This window comes from Zea mays, unplaced genomic scaffold (genome assembly GCF_902167145.1).
Source record: "Zea mays cultivar B73 unplaced genomic scaffold, Zm-B73-REFERENCE-NAM-5.0 scaffold_328, whole genome shotgun sequence".
Taxonomy (NCBI): domain Eukaryota; kingdom Viridiplantae; phylum Streptophyta; class Magnoliopsida; order Poales; family Poaceae; genus Zea; species Zea mays.
Genome location: NW_023366957.1, coordinates 47,501 through 66,033, shown reverse-complemented (window position 1 = coordinate 66,033; position 18,533 = coordinate 47,501). Strand labels below are relative to the sequence as shown.

Below are 18,533 nucleotides of genomic sequence, written 5' to 3'. Positions count from 1 at the left end.
CTTGCCTTGGCTTTATTGCCCTTATCGGATGGAAGTTACAGATGAGAAATGACGTATCTTACGTATCGAATCTCAAGTAACGGATGAGAATTGACGTATTCAAAGTGGAAAGAACGAATATCGATTCTCGTGGATGAACGGAGGAAATGGGAACTTGGTCTTTGCACTCTTCTTTCGGGGGGGTTATCCCATGACATGATAAAGACCAATCCAAAACTTCTTCGTTTCGTTGGTAGAACCAACGCCGACTCTTCTCTAAAATAATAGAGAGATCTTTTGATAGTATCACTTCTATCAATGCAATGAAAGAACTATCCCTTCCTATTTGTTTGTCCTAATGAGACAAAGAAGAGCCTCCTTCTTTACCACTTTAGGGGATGGGGGTGAAGGGGGTTTACATACAACCGGGGCAAAGTGGTTTATGATTGAATCTCAGAGGCATTCTTATCATTTGGTAGATCCAAGTCCATGGCCTATTTCGGGTTCACTCGGAGCTTTGGCAACCACCGTAGGAGGTGTGATGTACATGCACTCATTTCAAGGGGGTGCAACACTTCTCAGTTTGGGCCTAATATTTCTCCTTTATACCATGTTCGTATGGTGGCGGGATGTTCTACGTGAATCCACGTTGGAAGGGCATCATACAAAAGCTGTACAATTAGGACCTCGATATGGTTCTATTCTCTTCATAGTCTCGGAGGTTATGTTCCTTTTTGCTTTTTTTTGGGCTTCTTCTCATTCTTCTTTGGCACCTACGGTAGAGATCGGAGGTATTTGGCCCCCAAAAGGGATTGGGGTTTTAGATCCTTGGGAAATCCCTCTTCTTAATACCCCTATTCTCCCTTCATCCGGAGCTGCCGTAACTTGGGCTCATCATGCTATACTCGCGGGGAAGGAAAAACGAGCAGTTTACGCTTTAGTAGCAACCGTTTTACTGGCTCTAGTATCCACTGGCTTTCAAGGAATGGAATATTACCAAGCACCCTCCACTATTTCGGATAGTATTTATGGTTCTACCTTTTTCTTAGCAACTGGCTTTCATGGTTTTCATGTGATTATAGGTACTCTTTTCTTGATCGTATGTGGTATTCGCCAATATCTTGGTCATCTGACCAAGAAGCATCACGTTGGCTTTGAAGCAGCTGCATGGTACTGGCATTTTGTAGACGTGGTTCGGTTATTCCCATTTGTCTCTATTTATTGGTGGGGAGGTATATGAAAGAAGGGAACGAATAAGTGGATTGAGGAATAAAAGCTCGAAGACAAAGAGAACTTTAAGAGAATGGAATCCTATTTAATATTAGCAATTCACATATAATCTTAAATAACGATCATCCTCCTCTGTGTGCAAAACGAAGCTGCCGTAGGTAGTTGTATTATTATGGAATTGTGTTTTGATTCCTAGTTTATAAACGTTGTAAGGTAACGTTTCTCGTTGGTAGTAGTTGTTGTTGGTTATAAACGTTAGTTGTTGTGAAGCATATGAGAATATGCCTGGTTTTGGGTAATATCTTAAGAGGTGCAACGTTCTCCGTGGGTGTTGGTACGAGTGTGGTTTTTCACAGGTCCGGAGACAAGAAAAGAGCCGAATTAGTGTAGGAATGGAGATTTCTACTTTCCGTAGTTGGGTTCGAACCTGAAGATGGTTTTGTGGTGTCTGCTTCGTCTCTAGATTATGCTTCGTCTCCAGAATCCCTACCCTAAAGAGTGAAATTGCGTAGCTTAAGGTAGGTGTTTCCCCAATCCGCGCAAAATAAACGTAAGGGCTGTCTATTGGTAATAGAATTGAAAGGGTAGAAGGTATCAACCCCTCGGCATTGTTGGAGAAGTTTAAGTGGGAGTAAGCATTGCCCCCTTACTTGTTCGTTGTCTATCTGTTCTACTAACCTAACCTGATGTCTACCTGTAGAAATCTATACTCGTTTGAACTACTCGATTGCTATTTTTTTGTCTTTCCTTTACTAATACTAACTACTAATAACGTGCGTGGAATAACGAGTTTTATTTTTTGGTCTGCTGATTGAAAGAGGAGTGTTAAAGCAATTCGCTTACGAAATCACAGTCCAAAGCAAAGCAACTACTTACTGGTTTAGCTCGTGTTTTCCTTTTTGAAGTAGTTTGGCAGACGCATCGATTGTTCGTGGCTGGTCACACGGCTCCGGTGCATCGGGCCACTCTCAATTGTGTGGTTCCGAAAAAACTAGGGCTCTTCTCGTATGAGCAGGCTTATCAACCACTCAGAATAGGGAGCTTCCAGCGGGAAGTCCAGCTTTGGGACGTTGCCCCTCCCTCGGATGAAAATAGATCTCGTGGAGACGGGCTTGACAAAAGTCAGTTAGCAAGCGGGTGTTCCATAAAAAAAAAATAAACTAGGATTCTCGGATGATTCAAGCTTTTTCAAGAGTGAGTAAGTCTCCCTACTCATCGGAAAATTAACACTCTGAGGCGCTTATTCCTATTCCCACTTGAAAATCTACAGCCCAGTGCTCCGCCGTAACTTTAGTTAGGTCAAGCCTGCTTTCCGCACACTCTGTCATGTCCTCACTTCAACCCCCATTCTTTAGGCACCGTAATTTCGCTGCTTCTTTCTTCTTCCAACCAGACAAAACGTATGGATCGCTTCCTGCTTCCTTTCTTTGGAGAGAATGGGCTACGGCACCTACAAGAGCATATGCTCGGGCATCCATCCAATTATGGAATATTCAGGCCAGCAGTAAACGAATGAAGACAATGTCAAATGTCAGTGGTCATCATCCCTATAAGAAATATGGGGAAGCTTTGTACGCAATCCAAGCAAGTCAAGCAGGGACACTGAATCGGTAAAGAAACCAGCCTAAAGAGTATGTATTCACACTGGTACAGAACATAGATCAGATCGTAAGGGATAGAGGGATGCAATAATAAAGAAAGATCTTGATTTTATCTTTCCTTCCTTCCTGCTTAGGAAAGTTCGAGTTGCCGGGCCTCAGAGCCAATTCCTTAAGGAAAATCTGGTTTCTTACTTTATTTGTGTGGGGACCCATATTTCAATATGTTCAATTAACCTCACACCGGACTTTGTCACTTTGAAGCTCTAAGGTATCTCGTACAAATACGCAGGAGTCAGGACTCATCTAACTACTCTTTCAACTATCCCTACTCTTACTTAAACTGTCCCCCTAAGAAGTCATCAAATGGTAACACGATGCCGGGTGTGGCAGGGATCGAAAAAAAAGCATTAGCTCATTCGCAGAGAGAGAATGAGAGAAGGTGGATAATGGTTAGGGATGTAAGTACTAGAGTTTGGTAGGTTTGAATTGTGTGGCCAGGGGTATTGGTTACGATTCCAGTGGTCTTCAGGCGAGTTGACAAAACTACCCCTATGCGAAAAGAATGAAGCTGATGTGGTTGTTCCAATTTATGAAATTGACTTGCTCTTCTCTCGATTGAACCATTGCAACCAAGGATTGAAAAAAACTTCTATTTACTCGAGTTTCCATGTGATAGATTTTTCCTACGGAAACGTTTCCTTTTTTGTTAGAAACCCAGCTCTTTCCTTTCCCTTCCTGACCATGAAACAGGCTAGCGCCTTTTATGAACTCTTATCCAAAATCTCTCATCAATCAAAGTCTGTTCCTTCTACTGCACCTCAAGCACCTCCGGTTCAGGTCTTTTATGATTGTGACCAATTTCCTGGCCCGTTGGAAGGCCAAAGCAGCCCAAGTGATTGATCTCTCCCCAGAAAAGGAACAAGTTCGGATAATGATGAATAACATGAGTAGGCAATACCATGACTATTTCTATTTCCAAGCGATGACCACGCTCTTTGATTGAAGCAGCCACTCGTATTGAAGATGCTATCTACAATGGGATGGGACTCATGGATCACAGGTCAAAGAGGCAGATCCAAAAGGAAAGAAGATAGCCCTGGGGGGAACAAGCAAGAACAGTGAAGTGAATATCTTGTCTGACGGAAAACCAAAGACACTCAGGACTTTCACTCCGTTCGGCATAACTCTCAGCCGCGCCTTGGAAAATAAGCTTAAGAAGCATGCTGTACTTCCTCCTGCCAATATAAACATGATCGAGCCAACATTGTCGAGTTGGTAGTCTCTGACTCCCTCCTTATTACGCCAGCCGGAGAAAAGGGAGAAACCGATGGTAGAGACATGACTGGAATCCAGGAGACTGACGAGATTGAGCCCCCCTATCGTAAGAATAGAACGCGAAGCCAGGTTGATTGATGCCGATGTAGTGCATATTCTCGTAGGAGATGATAGTTTCATCACGAGCGAGAATCTCCCACCATCTGCTAGATCTTGTTCTTGGTTCTGTTGGCTACTCTCTGGTGGGGCCCACCCTATGTTGTCCCAGTGTGTAAACTTGCCTATGATGGGGTATTGATGCAATAATACATGAGGGCCGATGTAATTGCATCATACTCAAGAGGATGAGGAGGTCATCTAAACCCTAATACCTAAGTAGGATAAGACAATCTCTTTTATCCCTAAGCAATTTTATTGATAGAATATAGCCTGGTAAGCACTAACCTTGTCAGCAAGCTGAATAACCTATCCCTAATAAGCTAGCCCTAGTGAGTTCTTGAAAGTAAGGCAGTAGTCTCTAAGGACGAGCTTTGACCAGTAGTGAAAGTGAAAAGCGAATAAGAATTGATTTCTTAACTTATCTTTTTTCAAGTAAGAGTCTACTCTACTCTACATAGTAGGCTAGAACTAGGGCTCTACGGCTGGCGTCCACTTGCAAAGGACCAATTCGACTCTGAGTTGTCGTAAAGAAAATCCTTTGGCACTTTCATGCGTGATGGGTTGAAGCCACTCCATATAAAAGCGTTGTCAAGTAGGCAAGGTGTGGAAAGTAAGCTGCTTCTTCTATCAAAGAGATAAATAGGGCATTCCTTCCATGCCTATTCTTCAATGGAAGGTGCTCCATCCTCCTTAGATGTCACCAGCCCTGCCTGGGCGAGGGAGGGAAGAGATGGCTAGTAGGGATTTAAGAGCAGTAAGGCGAGCTATCGTTGTAAAGAAGAAAGTGTCTTTCAAAACTTTTTCTTCCAAAAGAAAAGTACTACTTTCGTTTTGGTGATTGAATGAGGAAATAGGGAAATGAACTCTTTAGTTTAATGAGCGTGCTCGAACCGACTAAATAGAAAAACCATGTTTACGAAAAATAGTAATTTTATCTGGCTCTTTTTCCTGTACTAACTCGAATAAGCGGTGGATCACTATGCTTTGGCCGTTTTTTTTTCAACAAAAGCAGTGCGAATCTATGAGTGAAAGCTCGAAGAAAGGGCACAGGGTCTCTAGTCTGGAAAGCGAATCAGCCCTTATGGGGATGCACGCTACGGAATAAATCCCGTTTGCCTTTCTGAAGATATATTTCTTACTTCTAGAGTGAAAAGTTTTTCACTACTTTATCTTTATCTTTATCACATGTTGTAATGTATTGTAAAGCATCTTGGAAAGCCCTTGATATGCTTTCTTCCTACTTGCCCGCATCAGAGCAAGCAGAGGTGGAAACAGCAAAGTCAAAGGTCAGATATAGCCTTCCCGCGCGGGATCGCCCTAACTAGTCATAATGGTATGCTGGGTATCGATGTCTTACTTAAGCTGGTGGAACGTAGTGAAGGAGAGCTTCCTTTCTCTCTCTCTATGAAGCTATAGATCATCTATCGGAGAAATAGGTCTTGCTGCCTCCTTTCCTTCTCCAGCTTCGGTCTCGCTCACGGATCTCAAGAGACTAAGAATCACGAATGTGCTTAGGTCCCTCCTCACACTCTTCGTAGTACCTCCAGTCTCCTCCACTAAATCATTCTCTTCAGCAGTATCAGGTGCCAAGGAATCCTTGTATTCGGTAAAAAAGCTATGCTAAGAATCAGCATATCCCTTGCGCAAGCAAGAGCGATTTATTAAATAAATCAAGGATTCTTGTTAAATATAAGAAATCAAAGTATTACACGCCAATATCCCTTTTAATCTATAATCAGGGGATTCATTCTTACTATAAGTGTTATGAGATCAAGTAGGCATGAGATAGAGGGTTTTGGTTGTAGCAGAAGCACCCTTCTTGGTTCTCCGTGCTAGAGTATCACTACGTTTGGCTTCATTTGTCAACCTTCTAATCCCTTGTCCTATAAGGGAAGGGATTATACCATGTGGCCTGCTATTCTATCTTAAGGGGAAACCACTCACTCTCTTGACTATCCTCCGTAAGGAGATTTGTATGAATGAAGCATCAACCAATGTTAATAGCCAGTTGTTGGATCAGAATAAACTACCCCAGTTCAGTCTTCTTTCCTCGTTCGGAATAGAGATCCAATACCTGCTTTCATAGAGCGGCAATAGCGAAGTACTCTTAAGATAAGAAGCATCTCGATGCGATGCCAAAACTCCTCTACATGCGCGCGGTATGAAGATCGAAGTAGCTCCTAGTCTAATGGAAGCCCGAGATCTTGATCCTAACCTACTCGTCTATGGTCCGGTAGACTTGTTGGCCACTTTGTGAGGTGCTACCTTTGATGCCAAGGATTATCGACGATCTGCTCATACTCATGGTATAGCTGCTGATGCTAAGTCTATCTATGTAGTGGATGTAAAGAAGCAAGTCGCACAACACTTCTCTAGTCTATCTAATGCTGGTGCAGCTTATGGATCGGCAGAGCACTATGCGACAAAAGTTCGGGCGAATCCGTGACACTAATGAAGTCATGGATAACCTGAACGTACAAATCTGCACCAGCGCGTAATTCCGAAATACATATCCTGATGCTGGTGATACATACGATCTCTCTGATGGCCCGAGGTGAGGGTTGTATATAGTTAGCCCTATATGTATCCTCTCAGGTATCTCCCTCCCCATACCTATACAGACATAGACTACCTAGAGTTAGAGTATTTGGGTATTGCTATCCCTACGCAATGTGTTGACTCGGTTTCCTTCCTGTGGTCATTGCTCTGGTAATCAAACATTAACATGACACTCTCTATCGTACTCTTTCTTCTCGGTATCCTAGGATTCGTCCTCAACCGAAAGTAGATAGATCATCCTCATGCTGATCTCAATTGAAATCATGCTGCTAGCTGTGACAGTACTAGTGATTGTAAGCTCATTCTCATTCGATGATATCGTAGGACAAACATCTAGTATCTACATCATCGCTATTGCAGGTGCAGAATAAGCTATAGGTATAGGTATTCTTGTAGCATATTACCGTCTACAAGGAGAAATTTAACTAAGCTAACATGTATCGTCCTTCGGGCCCTAGGGTCTATTCTGACTCTCCCTATGCTAGGTGCAATGGGTGCAGGACTCCTTGGACGTAAGGTAAGAAAAACTGGTGCACATATTATTACTTGTGTAGCTATGTGTACAACAGCTCTCCTATCTTACGTAGCATTCTATGAAGTGGGTCTATCAGGATCACCTGTATCAATTCGACTTGGTAGCTGAATCGATTCAGAATGGCACAGTTGACTGAGGATTCCTATTCGATAGCCTAACCGCTCATCGAAGACCTCGCTGTAGTAACTGTATAAGCACTAGTACACATCTTCTCGTTAAGCTATATGATATGGCAGGAGATACACACAACCAACGATTCTTCTCAGACCTCTCTATGTTAACATTCTTTATGCTTGTGCTCGTAGCTGGGGACAACTACCTAATTATGTTCCTAGGTTGAGAAGGTATCGGGGTAAGCTCATACCTACTAATCAACTTATGATATACACGACTCCAAGCTAACAAGTCTGCTATTAAGGGCGGCCCTTACTGTGAACCTAGTAGGTGACACATTCCTTAGCGTAGGATTCTTTGCTATGCTATTCCTATTCGGTAACCTAGACTATGCAACAGTATTAAGTATCGTATACTAATGAATATGCACTGACAATCACTGGACTACTATTCCTATTGGAACCATCCATTGCGATGTCTGCCTGATCGAACTCGCCCTCGGAGGAAAAACTCTCCTCTTTCCACTCAAGTATGTTGCACCGTATCTGGTGTGGTATCCTCTCTTTTGATATTTATGCTTACGAAAGCCCATATTGTAAATAAAGAGCACTTCTTCCTTATCCTTATCCTTATCCTTATCCTTAGTAGCTTGATTGCTGTTACACCTGTACTGCGGATCTTTACTATACTATGGCATTGGTCAATTGAAATCGTAAGAGGTTGAGAAGATCCTTTTCTCATCTGATGCTTTGTTGTTTGCTCCGAGACTCATAAGAGGTGAAAGAACACAATGTTACTACCGGATTTCAAGTGAGTGTACCGGTCTTGTCACTACAGATGGTAGTTGCCGAACCCATTGTTGAACACGCAGCCTTCTTACCGAGAAAAAACAAAATGCTAGTTCTAACGAACAGCGTTTGTCCCATCGACGAAGGCTAATGAGACTTGCCTTTCTTTGCCCTTGATTCTACTATAGATATAGATATAGATATAGATATAGATATAGATATAGATACGGTGCTGCAAATTCGCAAGCTGATCCTAATCCTAAGTATAAGTCAAAGTATAAGTCAAAGTAAAATCTTTGTCTCAAACCATCCCAGCAAGAGGATGCGCCTAGCGCTAGTTGCTCAATCCCTTGCTTGTTTGTTTTCATAAAAAGAATGGTTCTTTTATGCAATTATGAACGGGCAGGCCTCTTGTGGATTCCTCCAACTCCATGAATGAAGGGGGGAGTATGAGGAAGGCCGATTTTCTTTCTATATGAAGATGAAAAAAGGATCAGGGTCAAACATTTCTGACTTTTGTTGAGTATGACTGAATGAGGAAGAGCTCCTTATGTGGTATCACTTTACCACCATCTGAAATGCGCGAAACTCCGATTGGTGGAAGCCAGTCCATGAAGATTCTCCCTTCTCTTACGTGAAATTCCCCTCTTTCGGTAAGCATCCAGTATCTCAGCAAATGAACATTTCTCTAAGCTTATCCTGTAGCTTATACGTCGTTTGAAAGCTGCTCCAAGGATCCAACGAATAGCTAAGGTTTGTTGACGATCCCTGGCTACAATCCCAGGAACATCATAAATAGTACCTGCGACTCCTACTTTGACCACTTCGCATATTGGCTTTATATTATCTACGGCGTCAACCATAAGTTTGATTACATCGCGTTCAGTTCGAGCTAGGCGGTGAAAAGTTTTATAAACAATAGCACGAACTCTCGTTCTTTTACCATCGATCATGCGAAAGTTTACCAATTTCTTGATCAATTCTTTTTGCTCACCATCAAAGTCCCCCATATAGCTGAGAATTTCCGAGCAATTGGAAGCCGCTTTCGATGACGAGGCCGATAAATTGATATTACGCGATCGTTACTGTCCATCTTTTTCAGCTCTGCTCCCAAAAGAGAAAGGAGACTTAAAGATCAATATGTGGGCGTAGGTTTTTCCAACGAAACGAAAAAAAGAACATTCGAACAAATAGACTTGATTCCATGACAAAACAAAATGCTAGTTCTAACGAACAGCGTTTGTCCCATCGACTTTACTTTGGCCAATGATACTACTACTACTATATACTATATACTATATACTATATACTATATACTATATACTATATACTATACGCGTTTTCTGAGGAGCAACATGAGACTTGATTTTCCGTTGGTTTTTCTATTTTCTAACGAAAGTATTAATTAATATGCAGGATAATATAAATGGTTGGTTTTGTTCAATACTTAGGTATAGGTAGGGCTGACTACGCCACCTCAGCAGCTGGGACTGGAATTGCTTACAATGCATCTGGCCACTGACTGAATTCGAAGTAGGGCCAGTGTATAAAGACCGGCTTATCTCTCTTAAGACTTAGTCCACTTTCTACTAGAATCAGATTTTCTAGTTTGCAAGCAGGTGTGCCAGCTGTAACAAAAACTTACGGCTTAGGTGGATTTCTTTAGTCAGTCTATAACTCAGGCTTTTCTTTATAGGACTCCCACACAAGTAAGTAGCTAGCTAGCTGGTATTGCCAAAGCCAAAAACACTGCTGCATTCGAAAAGGCGAACCGCGCGGACCCGACTTCTTCCTTTTATGCTGAAACTAGCCGCCGGGGGAAAAGAGCCCGGAAGGGTAAAAAAAACAACTAGAAGCCATTGGGCTATTACTGCTACAGCGAGATATTGCCTGAAAGAGTTATCCCAAAAGAAGGTTCTTCTGAAACGAGTGCTCAAGCCAACAAGCAAACGTATACTTGATTTTCTTCTTTTCTTGCAGCATTCCTAAACTCAAAGCTCTATATTCTATTCTTACGCTTCCAATATTCTCTTCCAAAAGCAATAGGTTGTCGACAGAAGTCAATGAAGCAACGTTTGAAAGAAACAACACTTCTTTCTCAATTTCCACTTTAGATAGGAGAGTCTGGTCCTTATATGAAACTGGTATGCCAAGTGGAATTCTGAGTACGGTTGTATAGGACTGCTTTCAAGATAGCGAGCAAGACCTACTCTCCTGGAATGGGGCTAGTCAAAAGAAGACACCTTGATAAGGATTTGCTAACCTCTGACTCCCTTTCACTTCATATTGGAATATATGAAACTCTCAAAGATGTGCTTTCACTTTGATGACAAGATTCTCATCACGTACTTACTCTTACATAGCTCAATCAATCTGCTAGAAAGCTCTGCTCAGAATGAATTTATGGGGTATTAGCCACAGCAAGTATAAAATAAGTTTCTTTGGAAAGCAAGAACGAAGTAGGCGAGGAAAGGCATACATAGGTCAGAAAAGTATGCATGGTCGTCACGGCACGGGTAAGGATTCTCATTCCAGCATTCTTGGGTCTAGTTTTGTTTGGACTTGGGCTTAGATGTAGTGGGTTCTTGGGCCACAGCTTTACCTATCAAAACCTTCGAAGGAGCATTAGTCTTTGACACATCAATCAACCCGGCGTAGGAGCATGGGATTTGGACACATCAGCACCAAACCAGTTGTTGAAGTGGAGTATGAGCTTCTATCCAATCGAAAGAAGAAGCAAAGGCTTTTCGGTAAAGTATCCGTTTTTTAGTGGTCCTTGCATTCACTCCTCCAAGGAGGTGGTAATTCATCCATAGTACGTACGCCTATCTATGGAAAAGTTCTTTTGTTGCTTCAGCTGTCAACGCATTCTCAGCCCCTGCATAATGTTTTTATTAATAAGCTCTCTATCGGCCGAAAAGGTCTTCTTTAGACCAGCGGATGGATAAGGCTTAGTTTTGTGCTTTTCACCTTCCACCGGCTTCGAGGCAAAGATATCCGGGGCCCTATTCTTATATTCACGTTAATGAATGGATGGGTAGCACGGAAAAGTAAGTGCTAACAAGATGAAAGGATTGTCCAATACACATACATACCAGTTAGAAGAGGGAAGGGTGGCCTCAGCTGTCGGAGCCAAGCATCGGATGTACTTCCTCGATGAAAAGGCACTGGATAGCGATAGACGTACGATTTCAATCAATTCTCTAGGGGCCCTGGAGAATTGATTGAAACAAGTCAAGTATTGGCGTAGTCATATACATATATCGTCCTTGGCTCGTAGGCGTAATTCGTATTCGTATTTGTTATTAATTTCTTTACTACGTCGTAGGAATATCTCTAAATAGGAATCGTATGTACATGTTTCGTATTGTGATAAAGCACCTATGCCGCTAGAAATAGTAGCGCCTTAAAGAAGGCGTTATTTACAAGATGGAATAGTGCTACGTCATAAGCAGAAAGACCACAAGCCATAAATGGGTTACCTAGCCACATAATTACAGACAGGGACCCAACTCTTAGGCCAGTCCGAAGGGCATTGATGGAACAAACAAAGGTAGAAGATCTTGATTCTCTGCAATTCGGCTTCAACCCGATGGAGCTCTCTTCAAAACATATCTTTCGGCGTCAGTCTTTCCTGCCTTACCTTAACCCCGCTTTCACGTGGCGATTCGGTATGAGGTTTCTCTGATCTGTTTACGGTATTCTTGAAGCTTTCTTTCTTGGTCACCGGACAGAGTGAGAACTGCTCTGCTTGCTTTCTTTCCCTAGCACACACTTAGTAGATAGTAGGCACAACTCCGCTAAGAGCTCATCGAACTTTACTTGTAGAGTGAGACCTGTGCTCGATATGGTTCATTTCAGTGCTCTTTCTCTCGGTATGGTTCACCACATGCCTGTGATCTCTCTCAAGCTAGGTATCGGAGAAGTCCGTCATGGAATTGAAGTGGTAGAGTGGTAAGTGGGCGTACGGTCTATGTATTTCTTATCAGTGGCATTAGTTCCTTTTCATTCTCTAGATAGATGAACAAGCTTCTCTTTATATTATAGAATAGAAAGGATCAAAAGGGCTCTCTCATCTCCTATTTGTTTGAGCCATTCATTATAGTGGTGGTGCCGGGAAGGCAGCTTAGCACTCTAGTCCTTTTGAGTAAGGAATTGTAGCACGGGCAGGCAAGAGACAACCTAGCGAACTGAAACATCTTAGTATAGTATAGTATAGTAGAGAATTTGGCGTTGCCACATAAACATATAAGTAAGGTTGTGGACCAACTATCCGGCATAGAGGGAAAAAAAAGCAGTGTGCCTTCTACTCATCGCCCAATGGGTACTCGACCGACTTCAATTGGTTCACGATGTGGTTGAACTCGCTTATCGGCGAGGTACTTTAGGCCATTTTGAGGAGCCGACGCAGGGCAGGGCAGGAGATGAAGTTTGTTTGAACTAAAGGGCGAAAGCTATATATAAATATACCGAAATGAAAGAACTGCTGTTTTTAGCAATTGAAAGTTGGGGAAATCGCTCAGTTGGTTAGAGTGCTGGCTCTGGGAATCCACGGATCACGCCACACTCGGACAGTTCGCCCATTGCCAATATGCCAGATGATGGATTCCTTGGTTTTAGTTAGTCGCTGCTCTTTCTATGGCAGTGGTTGATCCTCTCGTCGTGGGTCGGTTTAGTCATTAGCTCGAGAGGACAGGGGAGAGATAGGAGACAATCTATGTAACCTTAGCCTACCCCAATAGTAAGTATCGGAAAAAGGACTCCTTCTCGAAAGAGATAGGCAGTCATCGCATTATCTACTTGATTATGATATTTATTTTTATCCAACGGATAATGCAAATCGCCTATAAATTAAAGTGAAAGTTCAGTACGAACTGGTAGAGCGAGAGCAGCTAGTTTAGAAGGAAAAGAAAAAGGGCGCCTACTCAGTGGTAAGTTAGGTCATTCCTTTCCGGCTATCAGAAAAGAGTATGATCGAGGGTCCCATAAGGCAAAGGGAAGGTGCTCCCCCGACCTACTACCCTCGGAGAGATTCCTACGGTTGCAATGGTGAGTTGTGAACTTTGTAGAGCTTCGTTCTAGTTCCATCATTTTTCTGCATTCTTTCTAAAGTGCTAGTTTCCTCTATTTCTAATATCAGAGTAACACGGGAATTCTCTCTGGGAATCCGCTCCCCCTGCTTGCTTGTATTGGGCATTTGGCAGAGGCAGGTTCTCCATCATTAAGAGGCTTCTCACTTTGGTATCGATATGCGTCTGAACTCCTCCACTCTTTCACTAGGGGTACACACAACTCTGGACTTGTGCAGCTAATAGATTACTTTCTCAAAACAGCCTATTTTGGAGGAAATGCCCATGGGAATACGGTTCTTGGGATACCACAGGGGAGTACCATCTCACCGGTCCTTATGAACAGCTTTCCCCACTGAATCATTAGATCACCCGCTTATGTTCCCTAGTTGTCCAGGTGTGACCTAGTTTGCTTAGTAAGTATGGAAGGACAAAAGACGAGTACAGATGACTACTATTCTCCGGCAGAAAGTCACTCATTTCCTCTTAAAGGTCCCAAAGATATGAGTAAAAAACTCTTCCAAATCAAAGATTTGCCTATTCTTCGTAGTACGAGAATACTCTTACTTCTCATTGACACAGACGAGAAAGAAGTAAGTAGAATAAAGGAAGAATGTTAGTATAGTAAAAGGAAAAGAAAAATCCATTATATATGCTATATCTCATTCACTGAGTAGTGCAATAAGCAACTATTCGTTGACACCAACTCACTTATACTTGAAGACAGGAACATAGTAAAGTCAGCTAATCCATTGACACATTCTCTATTCTAAGACAAGAAAAAAGAGTAACTGAAGAATAGTACTCTTTCTATTGTTCATTTCCTATGAATCTTTCTTCATTCACTTCATTGAAAAGATATTGTGCATTTACCTAATTTCCTGTCATAGATAGTCTAGTGAAGCTAGCTTACTAATGCCAAGAACTACTACTCACCAAAACCTATCCTTACTAATACACGGCTATATGATATTCTTATTTATTATTCTATTTCTATATTTACTCATATTCTAGTTTCGTAAAGCTATACTTTAGAGAAGGAAAGAGAGATTCTAGGACCACTTGCCCATAAGAATAAGACCGAACTTAACTACCTGTAACTGCCCCAACTGCCCATGTGTACTAACCCCCCGAAATCACTTTCCCTACTGCTACGTTGAAATGAAAATGCCCGCCTCCAATCCGCTTAGTTAGACCAGACTCTCAGACATATGATTGTTGAGTTAGCCAAGTGAGGGGTTCGTTCAGCCCGTCAATAAAGCTATTCTCGGTATAGAAATAGATAAGAAGAGCTCCAATTAGGGGCAGGCGCAATAAGGAAGGATTGACGAGACCCACCGGAACTTCAACTTTCAGTCTTCTATACGTTACCTGCCTGGAAACATGTTGGGTCGTGTCTTAACATTCCGTTCTAAGAAAGATTCCACCTCTCCTCGACTACCGAGAACCAGCCTTCTTTCTCCAGCTAGAGGAGAGAGGTTTCTTTCATGTTATATTCAAAAATTGAATACCCTCATGTCTTTACTATACTATGTGTACAAATCCGGCACTTAAAGCGGTACTCCTCCCCAGGAATGAATGCACGTAAAAAACCCATTAATGAATTCTCGTCCCAATTAGAAACTCCCCTCCCTACGTGGGACCTATCTTCCTAATGCCTTGCTTCAACTACTACTTAGAGTTCTCCAACGGACCTGTAGATATGGTATCTAGTTTGCTTTGAATAAATCAAGTTGTAAGAAAGTGATCTATCTCATAGTTCTCCATACCCAAAACCATTTATTTCACTGCAAAGACGAGTACGACAAGAAGAGAGGAGTAGTACAAAAGACCCATATCATAGAAGAGTGAGACCTCCATAAACTCTTACCTATCCCAATAGACACATGACCTAGCCTAGCCCCCACCGCCCTATTTCCTGTACCCACGTTCTTTCAATGCCAATACTGCTACTCATACATATGAGACGGCAGAAAAATGGGCGAGAAAAAAATATCTACTTTACTAGACTAGTAATACCAAGTAACGTAACGATTCTAGTTTTATTAGACTCCTTACAAGCCCTATTTTTTACAAGTCATAGAGTCATCCGCCCTGTTTTCCTCCTATGCTTCTCTATTCCTATCAATAAGCCCTTCTCCCGATATTCCTATCAAGAAGAACTCTCTCTGCCTGGCTTTGCTAGCTTCGTTCTCCTTACCATAAAGTCTATTTATTATATTATTGGATCCGACCTGTGAGAAACCAATCGGAGTTCCTACATTGGTATTACTAGTTGAGCCTATATGAGCGTACGTTGGATACGGTGCAGTTATATAAGCTAAGAAAGAGCTGCTTATAAAACCTTCTAATATACTGATCGGTGGCTAGGTCATTGGTGCTTCTGCTTTTCTTGCCTCCAACCATGCGGTACAAGCTCAGATATCTTTAGATTGAGCTAAGTGATATCGCTAGGCAACCCCAGCGAACTTCCAACCTAGATCAGTCCTAGAAGTTCGTTGCTCTGATACCGAATCACGGAAGAAGAAGAAAAAGCCATTTAAAGACCCAAATATTCAGTTATATCTTATAGCAGTCAGTGGAAAAATGATCATCGGTTCGCGGATTGTTTTCACTCTGTTCTTCGCTTGAATGGAATTCTTCTTCTGCCTAGCTTTTGGTTCTCTTTTAGGATCGTCACGTTATACGTTACTCTTTCGTGCCGTAGTTACTCACTGGGGATGAAAGCCAAGAACTAAACGATCAAGAAAGAGGCAAATGAGAAAGAAGAAGGAGCAGGGTCTCGTGTCCACTAAGAAAGCAGACAGTCCAGTCTAGCATCTCTATATCTAATTGAGTGGAATAAAAACACATTATCGAAAGAGTTCTTTCGAGAAATTATGATTCAGACGAAAGTGGTCAGTTCTGTTCTATTTGAATCTGAGCCGCGGAATCAGCATCTACCCAATCCTCAGTCGTACAATGAAGGCTTTAAACCAAATAAGTTAGAGGCAGCAGTGAAACAAGAAATTACCGAGCGAGCACCAGGCTTGGGAATATGTTGAAAGATGGAAATGCAGAGAAGAGGTAAGAGGAAATTATACAGGCTTGCCTACAATCCCTTTCCTTGTCAGAAAAGCAATTTCACCCCTAACTTAAGATGCTTACCTACCACTACTACTGGCTGGAGGCAATGGCTTTAGGATATGCCCTGACCGAGCTACGTATCTTTCCTATGGGTGGGTGAAAAATAAAAGTACTAGGAAGAAATGTGCTTTTTGTGCGTGCTTTTTTTCTAGCAAAAGTGCTGCAATAGAATTTTGAAAAAGCTTTATTTAAAAGAAAAAGTATCATTCGCAAAGCTAAACAAAGTAAAGTAGAGAAAAGGGGGTCATCCCCTTGGCCAGACTGAGCATCAAGCCAGCCAAGAAGTCAAAGCTGAGAAGGAGTGACTCGCATGAGTCAACACTTACTACTCAGGTCCGGTAGAGCAATCTCAAATTATCATATAGAAAGAAACTCTCGACGGGAGGAGTAGTTTCAAATAGAAGTGAAGTAAACAGATTCAAGTTAGCCCAGTGTAGATCCTTGGAAAAGCAGTTCAAAGCAAAGGTTTTGTTATTGAAAGCACTACTTTTACATATACATATATATGAAGATGAGTTTTATCAAATCCTGTGGTGACTTCCCAAGCCAAGGTAAAAATGTGAAGTAAGGATTTCCCATATATATGAAACTAAAATGAACCCTCCTCGGCTAAGGTTGAATCAGATATAGAAGAAGCGGAAGCAGGAAGCTGAAGGATATCCGTAGCGAATGAGGAATAGGACATGCATGTGAGCTAGCGAAAAGGGAATAGCACATTCTCTAGGGTTCGTATCAAGCGCTAGCAAATGGAGAGGGTCAATCGAATCCGTATCCTCGAGCGCTGGGTCTGTCCTCTAATGAGGAGCTCCTTGCTTTTTTGATCCGTGAATCCGGATCTGTACCTTCATCTGAAAACTATTCGCCGGTTGTCCGCATTCCTCTCCTCGAGCGAAAGGTGTTCCCACGCAATCGCTATCGCTGTTCCTACGACGTAGTCAATACGCATTGGAATAATGGCATCCCCTCCACCGTAGTAAAGTAAGAAGTAACGGGTCTACGCCCAGCTTCCTTGTTCGGTTCTGGTTACGGGAACGGTTGACTTTCGAAATAAAATACCCTTCTTCCCCGTTTTGCAAATTCACCTAGAGCTAGCGAAGCGAGTCCGTTTCCAGCGATGAAGAGCTTTTTTATTTAATGAAATATTGGTCTACGCCCTCCTTTGATGCCCAGAGGAAGAAAAGCGAAGGAAAGAATACTATCTATAACTATAACTATAAGGGAAGGGAAGGGAAGGATATTGATAAAAAATAGGAAATGGAAGTAGATGAGCGTCTGTCAGGTGCTTGTTGACATTTATATTGGAAAAGAGCTTTCGGTTCTATTCCTTTTTAGTTTTAAGTAAAGGCTTTTTATCGACGAATAAATAAGCTCTTTCTACTTTGCCTTAAAAGCTCGTCCTAAGGAAAGCAATTTGAACTTGCTTGAGAAGATAGCAGAAGTTCTAGTTATTACAGCTAAAGTGATAGCAACTCATGAACGAAGTGCTCGACCATAGATAGGGAACGAGCGGAAAAAAAGTAGCGAGTGGAGCCATAGAAGAAAACTTTTTTCTTTAGGTCAAGGTGATAGCAAACCATTTTTACAATGGCACATAGCTGGCTTCTATCTTCTATCCTATCTTATTATGCCGACGCCTTTCTCGGCCAAATGATAGAGGCGCTTCGGACAGGTAGAAGGACTAATTCAGTCTATTGGTGTGGCTATCGAAACTTCTTCGTCTAGTCTAGATTGGCTGTACGGGTTACAGTTCTTCTTTGTTATTGGAGTCGAGGTAGCCACCACCGGGAAAAGGAAATAGGCCTTCATTCGTTTTCTTCCTCGTAGTCGTCCCCCGGCTAAGGTATCATCAGATATAGAAGAAGTAGAGACTGGGGGGATATAGCTAAAAAGGAATATAACTCGTCCGAGGGCGTGGGCGCAGGTGCAGTGCCAGTTTCAAGAAATGCGTATCGAGATACCAGTATCGGGCTGGTATTGGCTCAGGGCCCAGCTTCACCTAAGAACAGCCCTTTTATAATATCCATAGCGTATATGACCGTAGTTACCAAGCCCTATAACGGAATTCCCAACAACGGATGCCTATACGGCTTTGTGAAAT

General features: G+C 42.2%; 1 protein-coding gene across 1 annotated transcript in view; it reads left to right on the top strand.

The window, feature by feature from the left end:
• Nucleotides 1-337: 337 nt before the first annotated feature.
• The window catches only part of LOC118474748 (cytochrome c oxidase subunit 3-like), a 23,085-nt gene continuing 4,889 nt past the window's right edge, over nucleotides 338-18,533 (top strand). The window contains exon 1 of the mRNA XM_035963757.1: nucleotides 338-18,533. This exon is cut by the window's right edge and continues 4,889 nt beyond it. Within this exon, the coding sequence (XP_035819650.1) occupies nucleotides 338-1,219 (882 nt within the window). The 3' untranslated portion in view covers nucleotides 1,220-18,533.